We start from the raw sequence: 18,263 nt of genomic DNA on the forward strand, positions 1-18,263 counted from the left end.
ATTACAATACCTAAAATCTTTGGATTCTACACTCTATGTTCAGTGATTTTCTACCACTGAAAATAATTTTCTTTGAATATTGCATAGATGCCTGGCCAACCCTTTCTTTAGAACTGAACTGAGAATTCAGAAAGCTCTGCTTCCATAGTATTTGTATGGACACACATTTAAGATTGAAAAGGCCATAAAGGAAGGAGAAGGGAAACAAGAGGGAGGAAGTGGTGGGGGAATGGGGTGAGGAGGGAAGTGAAGAGAGACAGAAAATAGGGATGGAAGTGAAGGCCAATCCTTCTAAATCGTACCTACCTCATTAGCAGCAAGGGAAATAGTACAGCTCAGGAGCCAGCCAAAGGAAAAAAGCAGCATAGCTAGAAGTTGAATTTACAGTTATTGTGGAGCCAAGTGAAAAACTGAGGAGCAGCCTAGGACGTAACTAGCTATTTAAAACAAAGATCTATTACAAGAGAGGAATGGGAACTGCACAGCCTCATTGCTCACATTTTCAACACAAATTGCAGCATGATTGTCCATATTCTAGTGGCTTTGCACATATCAGGGCTAGGAAAAATTGCTCTTCTGGATTTCTACAGGAAATAACTCAGAGCCAAGAGGGGAAAGGGAATATTATCTTTTCTTAGAGTATTTTCCTGTTAAAATCAATTACAGTTATGGTCAGAAGTGTTTGATATCAATCAATGTCAGTACTCACTGAAAATTAGAGGGACAATTAAAACTAAGTTGCACTTCCAAAAACTGATGTGCTTTTTACTGCTAAATAATAAATATGAAATATTTTATATTTCATTTCTGAACCTTTTCTGGGACTACTCAATATTAACATATAAGCAATATTTAAAACCCTCCCATTGTCTCTTTCAGTGAGACCTGATTAACCAAGATAACTTTTACCTTTACAAAGTCAAAAATACTAACAGGTAGCCTGCTCTGGTATTATTAGTCAGGCAAACTCTCATTGGCTTCGGTTGGATTTCTACCTGAGTAAGGGCTGCTGGCTTGGATTCAGTGGGGGAGAATGCTTTTTGTGCAGTCAAATGAAGATCTGAGCTATTTTAAAGATCATGTCAAAGTGCATTCTAATGCTAACAAAGCCACAATATTTTATATTTCCCCCATCCTCTGTCCTTCAACACATTCTCCCCCACCTGCCACTCAAAGATATGTTGATCTGATGAAGTCCTCAAGTCTGAAAATTCATTTCTATTTATCATAGCAGCAGACTCTTACCTATGGGAGAACTTCTTTATATAACTGGGATCTGCTCCTGCAGTTCTCCTCAGGCAAAAGCTCCATCAGGCTCAAATGGGAATGTTGGTTGAGTAAGGACTGTAAAGTGGTGGCTTTTGCTAAATATAGTAGAACATAGCCAAGAAAGCTGGATGGTTAACACCTTTGTACTAATCAACTGGTGAAGACGGTAAAAGGATATGTCCAACTGTACTTTGCCACTTCTTCAGCAGCTTGAACATGCTGATTAAATTTATTTAGGGTATCTCAATACAGATAGCTCCATTATCTGACTAGTGCCTTTCAAGGAATAACTCTGATCTTGTAATAGCTGCTGTAGCCAATAAACAAGGTCACAACATCCCATTACCTGTTATGCTAAATATGCCCATTTCACTGAAAACAATAAAAGCAGATGATGTGAAATAACATTTCATTTTACTGCATGAATACAATTTTGAATTTAAAATGTCAGTGAAATATTCGCTCTCTACAGAGAGCAGACAGAACAAATGGATACACAGCTGAAGGGTAGTGCACAGTTCAGCTTTTATTTTTTTGAGTTACAGTGGCTGTATTACTCAGGAGTGGCAGAGCACAGCCTCTCACAGGAGTGGAGTGTGTTTGATTCAGATTTCTCACTGAAGCAGAACATTACATGGCAACACCATCACACATGTACATATCCCTCTATATCAAATAGCTACATTAAGAAAAGACATTCACCCAGTGAAATAAAACTCATTTCACAGTGGTATATGCGTGCAACTTCATTCACTGAAATGATAGCTTTAGTTCAAACAGTGGCATACCACCATCCAAAGACATGATTTTAAAATAAACCTATAAACACACTCTACATACAATATTTATATATTATATAATTATATACAACATATAAATATTATACACACACATCTGTACATATATACATGTGCTCACACACACATTAAACAGAGTACAGGAACATACTCAGCATGGAAATGCTGTAAATATTTTTAAGTGAATTATAAGAATTCAGAAATTACTAATCAGTTTAAAATTGTGTTAAAAAACTACTCAAAGTCTCTTAAGTATCTCTGTTCAAGTAAGGGCCAGACTGACCACAATTTTCTGCTTGGCACTGTACTTCCCAGTTTATGCCAAAATTCATAGACTCATGAAACAAAATATTCCACATGATGTGTCATTTCGCTGCTAACAAGGGCACCTCACAAAGTCCAAAGACATTTCAGAAAAATGCCACTTTTAAAGAACTGGGTATTTAAAAAACATTACTTCGGACCCATAATTTTAAACTAATCTTAAAAACACAGATGCACTATGGCCCAAACCCCAAAACCTTTACTAAAGCTAAACTTACTGGGGATTCGGCCCTACACACCTACATTATTTAGTGGCATGAAATTAGGGTTCACAGTATTAACTGGAGATGAAAGAGAAGTATAGTGGTGGCCATTACATCATCAACATTTATCAACAGAGACATCTGAGATACCATTGTTTCTTCCCTATTCTAAGCATATGGAAAAACTGCAGAATTTCAGTGCTACTGTCAGCTAAGGTGACTTTTAGTGGCAACTGCTGTATAACTAAAACTGCACTTATCATTCAGTGCACACTTGGTTCTGGAGTGAAAGTTAAAGATTTCTAACAACAGTTCAAGGACTGCTAAGATTAGTCAATATGGTTGAAAACTCAGGTACCAAAGTCTTACCAGAAATGGCTTTATTAGAACATAATGTAGTGCAGCAAAACCATATTATTTTAGCTTATATGTTTGCTGGCCTTTTAATATTTAAATGTGTTACCTATTTAAGTTATAGATTTTTTTAAAACGGTTATTCACTATTCGTATTCTGATAGAAGATGGAAAGATTACTGGTACCTTGGCATCTCTTTAAGTGGGTTGAGTTGGCACAGAAAATCTGTACACTTAATAGCTGCAAGTATTGTTTTTTAAATAAGATATCACAGTTCTGACTTTAGATATACACATCAGATATAGTCCACTTGTGTATTTTAGGATATTCTTATTCCCAACCGAATACCACACTATTTATCAAGACAGCAATAAAGATCAAGTCAAGACATGTTTTAAAAAAATATCTTCGTAGTCTGATAAAACCACATTTAAAATTTTGTAGTTTCTTTGCTTTTTCCGCCATACAACTGTGCAATTCCAAGCAATGTGCAGAATGCAGTATTGACTTCCAGGCTCTCTCAAAACTCTGTCAGTTCTGTGCTATTAAACTGAGACAACGACATCAAGATAAAGTCTATCATAGGATTCCCTGAAGCACAGAATAAGGAGTAGGCTGAGCAAACATGATCCTGGGAGGCACCAGTTGAACCAGGACAACTCTGTAAAACAAAACAAAAAATGTGGTTTCAGAAGCTCATATAACATCTCCACCGTCAAAGCAATCAGGACATAAATACTGGAAACTAAAAGTTTAACTGATGGCTTTGAGCTAGCTCTGCTCTAATAGCAAAACAGTAACAATGCATGGGATTGAGAGGTGGATGAAATATTTTGAGATGTTATGGATTTCTTTTTCAAAAACCTCAGTACCGTTAATTAATTCAATAACTTATTCATTCACCTTTCATAGATTCTAAGGCCAAAAGACACCATTATAATCATCTAGTCAGACCTGCGGTATAACACAAGCTACAGAACTTCTCCAAAATAATTCCTAGAACAGAACTTTTAGAAAAATACTTACCTGTACATGGAGGTTCTTTGAGATGTGTAGTTCCTATCTGTATTCCACTGAAAGTTATACGCATGGGCCATGCACCCAGAGCTGGAGAGTTTCAAAGTAGTAGTGTCCATTGGTCCGCACATGCGCCCTTGCTCTGCCTCATGGTTTCAACCAAGGTGATAAAGGGTGGGGCACACTGATTGCACCTTCAGTTCCTTTTCCACTGCAAATCAAATAGATCCCCAGCAGAGTGGAAGGAGGGTAGGACTGGAATACAGATAGGGACAACACACCTCAAAGAACCTCCAGTTACAGGTAACTGGAAGTTCTCTTCTTCAAGTGATGGTCCTTACTGTATTCCACTGAGGGTGACTGACAAGCAGTATCTAGTTGGGAGGGTTCAAGGAAGATGAGGGAATTGTGGAACAGAGAACAGCTGCACTGAATGAGGCACACATTGCAGAGTCTTGCAGTAGGGCATAATGAGAAGAAAAGGTATGTGCTGAACTCCTTGTGGCTGCCCTACATATGTCAGTTGGAACCATGTGAGTCTCAGGAGAATGCTCAGGAACATGACCCGAAGACAGCAAGTCCAAAGCTGGGGAGTGGGGTCTCTGATGAGGTGATGCACCAGGAGACGTGGGACCTCACCTCATCTAGGTCAAACAGCTCATGAGGACCAAGAGCTGACTTGAGCTTCCCTGGTGTCAGCGGCATGCACTCCACAGACAGAGCCGGGGCCAGAACCAGGGCCAAAATGGAGGATTGCCTCTGAACCAATGATTCCTGTGACTTTGGGGGTATCGATCTGGAAGGGGTACACAGTTCGGTAACTGGGATCATAGGATCCAAGGTTCTAAGTGACTTCTTGTCGCATTTACATGCCGTGGAATGCGCCACTTCTCCATGGCTAGAACCCATTGAGGATGCAGCATCCTTCATGGGTCTTGAGGAAGACTCACTGTCATGCTTATGCACATTTCCTTGCCTCATGGCTGGGCCCCGGCACGGGGTCCATAGTGCTGGTACCAGTGGAACTGGACTGGAATGCCATAGTAGGAGGCGCACTCCTTGATGCGCCGGTCAATATACAGGGAGAGAGGGGTTCCCCAGCCTGGATCCAACCGTGGCCTCATGGCGACATCTGTGAGGTGTTTCTTGAGATGGAGAGCACGGCCTTCCTGCACCTGGATGCGACGTGGGCTTCGCCAAGCAGCAAAGGCAGCGTTGGTGCTACGCACTGATGGGAAATGAGCAAGGGCAGGAAGTGCAGATCTTGAACCCTGGCATCTTTGACATAATGCAGTACCCAGGTGTGGGTGCTGATGGGGAAGAGGGCAGGAAACAGGCAAAAATGGCATCCCAAAATCCTTAAAGTCCTAAACTACCACTAAAACGACTACCAAAATAACAAAACACTAACTATACACAAGAATAAAACAGTCTTTTCTCCTGAAATTAGGAAAGTGCGTCACCAGAGATGAGAGAACAGAAGGGGCTCTGACTCAGACCATGCGGTGGTGAGAAGGAACTGACGCCGTGGTCGGTCTGCCTGACCCTTTATCACTTAAGTCGAAACAATGAGGTGGAGCAAGGGCACGTGTGGACCAGTGGACACTGCTATTTTGAAAAGCTCTGGCTCCGAGTGCATGCGTATAACCCTGAGTGGAATACTATAGGGACCGTCACTCAAAGAACCAATATTGATTTAAAAACAGCCAGTGATGGGAGAATTCACCATGACCCTTGGTAAATTGTTCCAATGGTTAATTACTCTCACTGTTAAAAATGTATGCCTTATTTCCAGTCTGAATATGTGTAGCTTTAACTTCCAGCCATTGGATCATGTTGTGCTTTTTTCTACTACACTGAAGAAGCCATTATTAAATATTTGTTCCCCATGTAGATACTTATAGACTGCAATCAAGTCACCGCATAACCTTCTCCTTGTTAAACTAAATGGATTGAGCTCCTTGAGTTTATTGCTATAAAGCATGTTTTCTAATCCTTTAATCATTCTCATGGCTCTCCTCTGAACCCGCTCCAATTTATTAACATCTTTCTTGAACTGTGGAAACCAGAACTGGACACAGTATTCCAGCAGTGGTCACAGCAGTGCCAAATACAGAGTTAAAATAATCTCTCTACTCCTACTAAAGATTCTCTTGTTTGTACATCCCAAGATCGCATTAGCTCTCTGGGTCACAACATCACACTGGGAGCTCATGTTCAGCTTATCCACCATGACATGATCCACCATATCTTTTTCAGAGTCACTGCTTCCTAGAACAGAGGCCCCCCACATCCCTCCAAGTATGGCCTATATTCTTTGTTCCTAGATGTATACGTTTACATTTAGCCATATTACAATGCATATTATTTGCCTCCGCCCAGTTTACCCAGTGATTCAGATTGCTCTGAATCAGTGATCTCTGTCCTCTTCATTATTTGCCACTCCCACAATTTTTGAGTCATCTGCAAACTTTTTCAGTGATGACAGTAGGGAAAAGAAAACCAACCTTAAATAGCAGTCTTATTGTTTCGTAGGACTTGTCTACACAAACGATTACATACACCATGGAAAACTGCCATAGTCTAACTATTCACATACACCACGGTGACATGTTAACCATTAATTAGAGCACTTTGATCTAGTCCTCTCTGAAACAAAACTAGCTCAAAGTGCTCTAGCAAACTGTTAACACATGTTGGCAGGATATACCCAGCTTGAGCTGGATAGTTTCACACCCTATCACGCCATGGTCTGGTTGTTAGTGTATCTAAGCCCTTAGATTTCTACTGGCTAAAATATGAAAAGGATAATAAACAGCACTTTGATTATGCATCAGTTCAGCTACACAGTTTGGATATGGAAAGCTAATTTCTCAACAGAAACTTTTGTGCAGTAAAACTATCCAAGTTATAAAGGTCCCACAAAAAACTCTCAAAAGACCTCTTTGTAACCATTAAATGTAATGGGTAAGAGCTCTTAAGAGCATGTGTCTTGTAGGTTTGAAGAGTCCTCCCCACTGATCAATATTTAATTATTAGTTTAGCCATTTTAATCAGAAAGCAAAGGCATAGCAATTCCTTTTGTTTTAGTATTTTGTCTCTGACATAAGTTACTGAAGAAGCATCAGTTTTACTGGAGATGGTTTTTTGCCTCATTCAATATTTCTACAGAATTCTAAATGCTCTCTTAAGGTTTAGTAATCATATTAAAGGCTCCAGCAATGCTGCTTAGTTTAATCCATAATTCATATGGCTAAAGGTAAAGCATAATGTGTGTTCTGGAATGCAAAAACACAACATCAGAAAGCTCGAGAAACCAAACCCCAGAAAATGGCAGTACAAAACCCACCCCCTAAAAACCCTGTCTCTATTATTGTAGTAAATTTAGACATGCCTCAGTAAAATTCTTCGTTGGTTTAGGTAGGACTGCTGTATTCCCAGAAGTTATCAGAAACATGCCTCTCTAACATTTTCCTCAGAAAACTATACTTGTGCTTAACTAGACTGAATATAATCTAAACCAAACATCTAAAAAGGCTGAGAATTTTATGACCTATTTTAAACTTTCTCTTTTTGTACTACAAAAATCAGTAGAGCACTAGTCAATTCATGCTAACAAATCATAAAAAGTCCAAAGTTTTAAAAAAATAGAACACTGAAGAAAACATGAAACAATATGCAGAGACTGGGCTTTTGATACTAGAATATGGTGCTAAGAAGTTAGATTAGGGATTCTAAAGTCTTAAATCTCACATTCTAATCATCTGGATCAGAATCTTCAGTCTACTAGAAAACTCTAAGGACTGGCTCCCCAATAGCCTTAATAATTGGGACACTAATATCAGAATATGAGGAGAGGGGAGACATCAGAATGAAAACTAGTGACTGATTATATGATTTGAAAGTGAGGCAGAGAGGCCTAGAATTCTACTGCACTTCAGTTAGAATAATAGTAAAAGATGTATGAAAATCAGAGGAGAAAAGACTGATTTTAAAAAGGAAGCATTTTTATTACAAAATCATTTTCCATGGATTTTTGTTTTGGTAACATAGCCAGTAATTTAATCAAATGGACATTGATCAACCCTTAGAGATCATATAAATGATCTCGCTTTTAATAATTTGAGACACTGCATCATTGAGAATGCATTATCTTGAAGATAACAGTGTAACTGAGTGCTTCTTCCTTTGGAAAAAAAAGACTACAGCTTATGCTTTTTTCATGTTTGCATTCACGTGTATTTATTGACATCCTTTATGGAAAAAAGTACTAGAGTATTCTAAATAATGGTCCAAAACCATGGTTTATCCAACATGTTACTGCCATGTTTTGAGAGATTACTGTAGAATACTATAATAATTATTTTTAGTAAAATGACCTCAGACCCATTGATTTGGTTGGTACAATGTACTATATCCTAATACTCAATGAAAAATGAATTCATAACACTGGACTTTCACTCTCATTTAGAAGTACACTGAAAATATTTCAAATTTGTTTTGTTTCATCTTGCCAACTCATTTGTGAATACTGGAAACAATCGTATTTGTGTTAAATCAGTTCACATCCACTACTATTCTCAATATAGATTTGATTAAATCATTGCAATTTGAACGAGTTTCCTAAACAAACATCAAATCACTTTTAACTGGAAGATACAGGCCCATGTTTGAAAAACTGGCTTTTAATTTCCAGGCCACAAATGACAGTTTAAATTTCTATCAGCTTGCACCTACAAAACAGCAGTTAGAAGGTAGAATGAATTTACAATTATTCTTTTTCACAATTACACCTCTACCTCGATATAACGCTGTCCTTGGGAGACAAAAAAATCTTACCGCGTTATAGGTGAAACTGTGTTACACTGAACTTACTTTGATCCACCGGAGTGCGCAGCCCCGCCCCGCCAGAGCACTGCTGTACCACATTATATCCAAATTTGTGTTATATCAGGTGGCGTTATATCGAGGTAGCGGTGAAATTGTAGGTAGAAAACCAGAGACTATGCTGAGACATCTGAGTCTGGCCAATAATTTAATATTATTAATTTCAAAATACAGTTTACTGTGAAGTTTACCACTTTCCTCTTGGCTGGGAACATAACATTTTAATTAAGAGATGTCTTGACAATTATACTTAGAATTCATATAAGGTTTTATACTTACAAAGCAAACTACAAACATTTTGGTTGAAAGTATTCTTCTTGTACCAAGAAAGAAAAATTAACCTTGCTGATTTCTACATATAAAAATAGCAATTTGTAACTTTAAAAAGAAGAATTAGTGAGGTTGCAGGGTTTTATTCTAAACTTATCTAGATTTTCATATTGTACCATAGTAACTCATATCTAAATGCAAATATAATTTGCAAGCTATACCACTCAAAATTACAATGACACATTATGTGAACAAATAAATAATGCACAAGAGATGAAAATAATAAAGGATCTATAAAGAATTTGTTGGAAATATCAACACAAAGGACTACCTTAGCATATTAGACCTCTACACATCATCTATTGTCGTATTCTGACTCAGAGCTGTGGCCAATATCTTGCAAAGGTAACTCTCTCCCACCATCAATAATTCACCCAACCATGTGTTCAGTGATAAACATTGCGAGGACGGAGGAGAAATTCTTTTTTGCCCACCACCAGCGAGCAGTTTATACCCTGAAGCATGAGATTGGATTAGCTTTATTGTTGTTTTATCTAGCATAGCTACAAATGTTATTAATGGCCAGAACATTATCCAGTTCTTTGTAAAAATCCAGCCATCATGTGTATCTCAATAGCTTCCTTCTGCAGTGAGTTCTATGCAAAGTCTGGATATCTGTTTTCTGACTAAAGGATTTCATTCTTCGATTGGCATGCATGTAAAGACAAACAATTACAGGTCTTTTCTCCCACTGATGTGCAGGAGATTTATGCACAGAATTAGCATTAATGGGAGTTTGGTATGTAAATCCTCCTCCCACTGGTGCCAAAACAGATCCCTTATAGAATGTCTTCACAGATAATTACATTTAGTAAATAGCTCGTATTTCTTACCTGTATGGTAAAATGTGAGAAAAAACAAAAGCACTCCCATAAACATGTTACTCAAAAAGGTGACAACACCACACGTAATTCCTTCTGGAACAGGGTAGACCGTCTCCACAAAAAGCTCAAAGAATATAGGTATGCTACTATTCAGGAATACTCCGAGCAAGATACAGGATGTGTATAGTGTAGCTACAACAAAAAACAAGAACAGTGGTTTAGTTTCATAGTAGCATTTTGCTATCATATTTCAAACAAAAGATGCCCAGGATATTAATGCTTAAGTAACTGGAAGACAAAGGAGAATGAGACCTATTTTTACTTCTGTGCATCATATAACGTATAATGTCTCTCTGTTAGTATTCAGCATTTATTTTTGGTTTGATCATTTCAGCAATTTTTATTTGGATACAAACTGAATTCCTGAAGATACACTGAGTGATTTGGAGTATGTTTACCAAATATCAGAAAACAGAAAACATTGGAAAAAATATTTATGCAAAGAGACATCTAGGTTGAGTTACCTCCAAAGTGAACAATAACTGTTTTATACTCAATTAGAGCAGAAACAATTACTGTACTGAATCAGAAATGAACTGGAAATTAACATTTTGACTCTCAGTTCCAAAGGTCAGAACTAATTTTTGTTTTCACTTTCCAGACAAATAATACTAATGATCTACCAGATACCAAGGCATTGCAGGATTAGCCTCTAGTTCAGTGGCTCTCAATCTTTTGTACTGGTGACCCCTTTCACATAAGAAGCCTCTGAGCGCGAACCCCCCTTATAAATTAAAACACTTTTTTGTATATTTAGCACCATTATAAATGCTGGAAGCAAAGCAGGGTTTGGAGTGGAGGCTGACAGCTCACGACTCCCCATGTAATAACCCGGCAACCCCCTGAGGGGCCCCGACCCCCGGTTTGAGAACACTTGCTCTAGTTGACAGAGTAGGTTATTTGTCATTGCAGGACTTCGATTTTTCATCCCGGATGCATAATATTAGAATATGGCAATTTCTTTTATTGGCTGGGGTATTTTGTTCTGTGACTTCTGATGTCACCACACTTCTTCCAGTTTCATGCTAGTATAGATATTTTAGCTAGGAAATCTAGATCTTCTAAAGCTATGCAGAAATAAAACATTTTTCTTTCCATCCAGTAACTCTAAGGATCCAAATCAAGAAAGCACTGATTTCAATGGGACTTAGTCACGTGCTTAAGAGCAGTCCTGAATAATGATGGTTTTCTGAACTGGAGTCTCAGTGACATGACGAGACCTATCAAAGGAAAAGCAAATATGTAAGGGAAAGAATTAGCTAGAAGAAATATTAAGACTGAAAAGAACAAATAAAATGTCTAGAATATTTCTTGGAGGTTCTATAAGAGCTCCGGTGATATGAAAAGAAATATCCTTGGGATGCAAAAAGTCACCCAATTGCTAGGAAAAGATTTCAGATTTTAAGGTCTCTTTACCCTGTGCTATAGCAGAAGGATGATATATGAAAACTGAAACTATACTACATTAAAAAATGCCTCATGGAAAGTGGAGAATTGAAAAAGCTGTACTTCATCTTAAATTAAGCATTGCTCAATTTCTCAACTGAGAAGTTGTTAGTAAGCAGGAGACTTGGCTTAAAAAAATTCACCATTTGTCAAAATATGAGATATAATGAAAGGCAGAAAAGAAGGCCTTAGGAGATACAGTAGAAATGCCTATTCACCAGCTCAATCATTTGATGCGGTTCTCTGCCAAAACACAGACGTATTTCTTTCCCTAGAGCAGGGATTTTGCTTAGAAAAGGAGAGGGAGGAGGGGAGCAGAAAAGGCTGCCAGGAAGATGATATAGTGGCAAAACTTTGGAAGGGAACTGATCAGGTTGGCCTCTATATTTGTTTTTAACAGGCCTGGATATGACTGTCTCTCTCTCTCTCTTTTTAAATATGAGAAACCGTAAAAGCTTTTCCAGCTCCTGTAAATTCTTTTATAACCAGCTGGAGGATGAAAGTCAGAGGAACTGTTCCAAGATAAGTTCAGAGTTCTCAAAGAGTGAGAACAAAATTTAGTATCCTGATGCCAACATGCTCTTGTATCTGAAACTGAATGAGTAATTCCACTGCCATGATATCCACAGATTCTGCTGCAAGCGCTCATTGATATTTTGAAGTTAGTAAATCTCTGGCACAAGTCCTGGTTACATCCAGTAGCACAGCCTCTTGCTTTCACAGTTCTCTAATCCCTGTTAAATAAGCAGCCATCATTGATTCAGTTTTCTAATTTGTAGCTAACTATTTGAATCTTTTTTGATACCAGAGGCAAAAAGGGATCTGGTAGTGGCTTTTGAAGCTGCAATATCCGAATAGAAGCCAACAGAGACAGGTCTTTTCTCCCCCAAAAATTCAGTTGGATAAATCTATGGACACCTATTTAGAATTAAAGTGAGATTCTCTAGTACTTTCCAAAGAGAAAATATATAAGGAACTAGTAACTATTGGGAAGAACTTCAGATGGTGAAAATACATTAACCATACAGTTTTTGAGAAATTTTGCCCCAAATTTTAAATACTTGTAATTTAGCCAACCAGTTCTCATGAACTTTGAGAACTGTGTTCCTACACTGTGGCTTGGTCTACACTACACACTTACTTCACTCTAACTATGTCGTTCAGGGGTGTGAAAAATCCACACCTTGAGTGACATAGTTATACCAACTTTAACACGGACCCCCAGCCCTCCTGTGTAGACAGCACTATGTTGGCAGGAGAGCTTTTCCCGCTGACATTGCTACTGCCTCTCACTGAAGTGGAGCTATTAAGCTGATGGGAGAGCTCTCTCCTGACGGCTTAGAGCGTCCCCACCAGACACACTATAGCGGTAATGTAGACCTGCCCTAAATCTCAAAGAACTCTAAGATGGAAAAGAAATCCATCATTGCTAACTGAATAGTGAGTACAGTGTTGAACACTAAGGTGCAAGCTACATGACTTGGGAGGCTCTAATATAATCAGGTTTGCTCCAGGACAAGCTGTACATCTCCAGCAGAGGACAGAATGAGTTTGCTATAGTGAGTTCCTATGAAATTACAAAAGGTCCTAATGCTGATTCTGCTGGAGAAAAGGATGGCATGGTAAAGTAACTAAGATAGTTCCTTAGTTTGGAGGCAAAAAGCTTCAGCTCCTCTCATAAGCACCATGTGGGGTACAGTTGTCTACAGAATTTTCCAAATAGCACCTTCATATTCAACTAATCTATATCCTGTATGTTTTCCTAGTCACTTTTCTTTACTTTAGTGACAAACACACATTTTTATATTACAATGAGCAATGCAGAGTCAACATGTCACTTTGAAAGACATTTACCCTCAATCACCACAGCATTATCCAAGATACTGGTGTATTTCCTTATCAGAGTAGATAGCATTGCATTTTCCTATTCCAATGGCCTAAGTAGGTAGGAACTTACATGGCCCTCATTGCAGCAGTAACTGTAGAGAAATGCTGCAGTATTTCAGCATTCATTTGGCATCTCTGAAAATTCTAAGTATTTTAATGCCGGCAACCACCACATAGAAGTGCAAAGTGGGTTCTTCTCTGCCTCATTCACCAATATGGTTCCTGGCCAATGGGAGCTGCGGAGCAGGCGCTTGGGGCAGGGGCAGTACACAGAGCCCGCCTCGCTGCGCCTCCGAATCCACCTAGGTAGGGGCCGCAAGGACATGCCAGCTGCTTCCAGGAGCCGTGTGGAGCCGGGTAGGGAGCCTGCTAGCCCCGTCGCCCCCCTCCCCCCGATTTTCCCCCAGCAGCAGTGGCTCCCCTGGGCCACCCCCTGCCCTAAAGCCCTTGTGGCACCTCTGAGCCGCCCCTTGCTCCAGAACACCCAAGTTTTAGTCGGGTGTACAGTACAAGTCATGGACAGGTCACAGGCCATGAATTTTTGTTTCCTGCCTGTGACCTGTCCATAACTTTTACTAAAAATACTCGTGACTAAAACATAGCCTTAGCTATAGATCATATTTATATATACTCTCTTCAATCACAAAGCTCTTGGGACACTGCATAAACACTTAAATATAACATATCATAAAACACATGCACTTTAAAATCTAAAAAAATATTTAAAAAGCCAAAGCAACTGGATCAATGTTAAAGGCAGAAAGAACAGGGTGTGTTTTAGATCCCAGGATGAATTTACAGGATTTGCAGTAAGAAAATACATCTTTTAACTTGTGAACGAAGAAAAAATGGATGTGGAAATGACAGTATTAAAAATCTGGACGCCTCCAATAACATATTTATAATTATGTCTCTAACTGTAACCACACTTTAATGATAACATTTCCATGTTATGGTAGTATAAAGCATCTAAAACTCCTGAGTGCTGTAAATATAATAAATAATTTTACTGCATCAATTCAGCGTTTAAAAGTAACAAATCCAATTTTCTTGCCTACCTAGAAAGTCATAAATAAAATATACAGTGCAAGAAAAAATGATTGGAAGAAGTCAGATAAATGATAGTCCAAAAGTGGCTTTGGCCTTTTATTTAACATATTGTAGTGAGTACAGTACCTAAAATACCAGCTCAAGGGGTGACAAAGCTACTATGGCAGGGTGAGTGCCAGCTATTAAATGGAGTCCATTTACTTCTCATAACAGGACTTCAGACTGCGTGATCATTAAAGAGTCCCATGATTTTTTTTATAGTTTAAAAGAACTGATGTTACAATTACACTAAATGCTTTTTCAATTAAGAAACTCTGACTACCATCAATGGTGCAGAATGTAGACAAGTGCAAGTACAAGCACAGAAGCTAACATTTCTTCCTCACTTCCTTGCTCCAAAAACAGGGTAAACAACTAATTCACGTCTGCTTGGCTAAAAATACACACCAGAGCTGTACTTCACCTGCATGACATATATCATATCAGAAGTGCACTTGCCCTTTCTTGTGAAAAGTAATTAACTGGGAAAAGAGCAGTGTGCGAAGACGTGCTCAAGACACTTACATTAGCAAGCTCTAGTCATTAAGAAATAATAGAATCAGGTTTTTTTAAAGCAACTGTGATAGAGTACTTGGTATTTTTAGGACCTATATAGATCGCTGTGTATATTAAGCAGCTATTAACTAACATATTAACATAAGAATGTTACAGGGGCAGGGGTAGTTCAGTGGTTTAAGCATTGGCCTGCTAAACCCAGGGTTGTGAGTTCAATCCTCGAGGCGGAAATTGGGGTCAAAAAACAAAACAAAAAAACTGTCTGGGGATTTGTCCTCCTTTGAACAGGGAGTTAGACTAGATGATCTCCTGAGGTCCCTTCCAACTCTGATATTCTATGAAATTCTAAGAATGGCCATACTGAGTCAGATCAAAGGGCCATCCATCCCAGTATCCTGTCTTCCAACACTAGCCAATGCCAGGTGCCCCAGAGGGAATGAACAGAACAATAACTAACTGTGATTAGGGATCAACATCTCTCATAAAAGGTAAAAAAAAAAAAGGCTCAAAGTTTGGTTTCTTGGTTTCAGAACTGGTGTGGGAATACTGCTTACAAGACAACAAACATTTCCCTGTTTGTGTTGCCCAGATTTTCCAAAACCATTTATTGATGGGGCAGATGTATGAGCTTATTTGGTTATCCATTACTATACATTTCCCTGGCAAGAAGAATGAATTGGAATAGAGCAGTGGTCCCCAAACCCTGTCCATGCCCCCTGCCCCCCTCCAGAGCTGGGAGTAGGGCTGTGGCTCCTGATGGGGGGGAAAAGGGGAGGAACGACGACACATAGATGGGGTAAAGGGGCCAGGGCCACAGCTGGGCTGGGGGCAGGGCCGGAGCAGAGCAGGAAGCAGAGCGGGGTTGGGTGGCGCTCCCTCCCCATCCCCCATGGAGGCTGGCCTAGGCCACACCACATCTCCCCAAATGTTCCTCCGTGCCCCCCAGAGGAAGTGGTTAAACAGTGGTAGCTATTTAACTATTTTCAGCTGTGCTTAGAACACAGCAAAACTGGTCTCAAGTATCTTCCAGGCAAGGGTACAAATCAGCTCCTAGAATACCTGCATTCCAGGAAAGTCCTGTAATATATATTACAGGGAGGTTGTAAAATCTTCATCATTGGAGATGTTTAAGAGCAGGTTAGACAAATGCCTGTCAAGGATGGTCTAAATAATATTTAGTCCTGCCATGCATGCTGGACTAGATGACCTCCCGAGGTCCCTTCCAACCCTACGATTTGGATATTCACTGTCTTCAATACACTTTGAATCAGGCCCTTAGTGTGAGGGAATGTCAGGCATACTGCAAGTGAGTGGTGCTGTCCAAGCTTCCCCAAACCACTCTGACCATATATCTATTCCTGGGAGAATTCTGTGGGACTGCACGCCCCCAGAAAATGCACCGCCCCCTGCAGAATTCCTGTGCTCCCCTGCAGAAAATGGCAGGGAAGCTGTGCCCGGAGAGGGGGGATGATGACCACAGGCAATTTTGGGGGGGGATTGCCCCCCACAAACAGAGGCCAGGCATGGGAGGCACAGGAGATAACATACCACTGCCCCACCTCATTTCTGCAAATGCAGAGCTGCCCAGCCGAAGTAGGCTGCGTGTCTCAACTCTGCTGACTCTGCAACTGAACGCTGCCTCCTGGATCCTAGTGCCAATCATGCGCCCCTTCTGTGTGCTGGGAGCCTTCCTGTTTTCTGTGCACCAGTGAGTGCCAGCCGTGGGGCTGGGTAATGAGCAGGGTAGGGAAAAATGAGGGAATGGGGGGAAGAGGCAGTGGGGATGAAAGGGGGAGTGGAAAAGGGCAGGAGGAAGGGAATGTGCAAGTGAGCGGAGGGGGATGAGATGAGGAAGAAAAGGGGATAGGGAAATCCTGGGGGGAAGCAGGCGCCTGGCATGCGGCATCTCCTCAGCAGCAGCTGGGGCTCCCCCATTAAGCAGGCTCATTGAACACTCACCCTGATATGCTCTACCCTCCTAAACCTGGATCCTCCCAATGAGCCTCCCACACACAGACCCGCACCCCACTAAGCCCCAACCAGCTGCACCTGGATCCCCACCCCATCAAGCCCCACTCCCTCATCACTCAGACCCCCCCACTGATCCCCAACCACCTTCACCTGGATCCCTTGCAGAGTCCTATTGCCCCTGCACCTGGAACCCCCCCCAATGTGCCCCTGTGCATCCAGATCTCCCACTGAGCTGCCCACACCCAGACTGCCCCACACAGAAATCTCTCACCCCCCACCTAGATCCCCACCCCCTTCTTGGATCCTGCTGGGCTGAGCCTGCCCACCCACACCTGGTGCACGTGGGGCAGAAAAGCAGGGCCCTGGGGTGTTTCTGGGGCAGGCCCAGCCCTTGCACTGTGTCAGGGTCAGGTGCAGCATCACTGCTGAGTCCCTAGAGCTGGGGAGGTGGGGACTTCAGGGTGATCTCCCACCTCAATGCAGCCAGTGGCCTGTGCTCCCCACTGCCATGCTGGAGCCACATTTATTTATTGACAAATAATAGTTGCAGAATGTTACAGAATTTTAAAATATTGTGCACATAATTTTTATTTTTCTGATGCAGAATTTTTAATTTTTTGACACAGAATTCCCTCAGGAATAATGTATCCTGATCTCCAGTACCCTGGTTATTCCAGTAATGGGCCTCTTAGGAGTAGAAAAACTGTGCCAAGTCATGTAGAGGTTTTCTATGGATAGACAAGAAGGAGGGTAGCTCTAAACTCATTTTCTCTTGGGACTCAACAGAGAATTTAAACAGGTCTTTAGAGATCTAAAGTGTTTCTAATTTGGCAATCATGCTAAAATCCAAGTGCCAAGATGACAGGCTGGTGCCTCACCTAGATGTCTGTTTGTCAATTTTACTGAACTCTGAAAATGTACTGAATGAGAGAAATTCTGCTCCAACATCAGATCCTGCCACAGCTTTAATCAGTTTGTTAAAGTAGAACAGCAAAACTTCCTTATAGCTTCATTCCTATCATGAGCAAGGATAAGAACCATAGGGGAAGTACCAGCTTTAACTTTTCTGTAAGAAATGTGACCCATTGTGATAACTTTTATTTTAATTTGCTTAAGAGAAGCAAAGATAAAAAGGAAGGATTTCCCTTTAAAGTACATTTATAACTTTAATATACTGTATATACTCGATCATAAGCCTGTTTGTTTATAAGCCGACCCCCCCCCAGGATGGATAAGTAAAAATGGAAAATTTTTATGACCCGTTCACAAGACGACCCTATAATTCAGG

The 18,263-nt window shown here is 40.3% G+C and overlaps 1 protein-coding gene across 1 annotated transcript in view; it reads right to left on the reverse strand.

Moving 5' to 3' along the window:
• Positions 1–1,777: 1,777 nt before the first annotated feature.
• Positions 1,778–18,263, reverse strand: part of SLC49A4 (solute carrier family 49 member 4) — a 134,832-nt gene continuing 118,346 nt past the window's right edge. Inside the window, exons 8-9 of the mRNA XM_039494267.1 lie at positions 10,016–10,198; positions 1,778–3,609 (exon numbers count right to left, since the gene is read on the reverse strand). Coding sequence (XP_039350201.1) covers positions 3,494–3,609; positions 10,016–10,198 — 299 coding nt within the window. The 3' untranslated portion in view covers positions 1,778–3,493. The remainder of the gene's footprint in view (positions 3,610–10,015; positions 10,199–18,263) is intronic.

The sequence above is a fragment of the Mauremys reevesii genome, linkage group 11, assembly GCF_016161935.1.
Source record: "Mauremys reevesii isolate NIE-2019 linkage group 11, ASM1616193v1, whole genome shotgun sequence".
NCBI lineage: Eukaryota > Metazoa > Chordata > Testudines > Geoemydidae > Mauremys > Mauremys reevesii.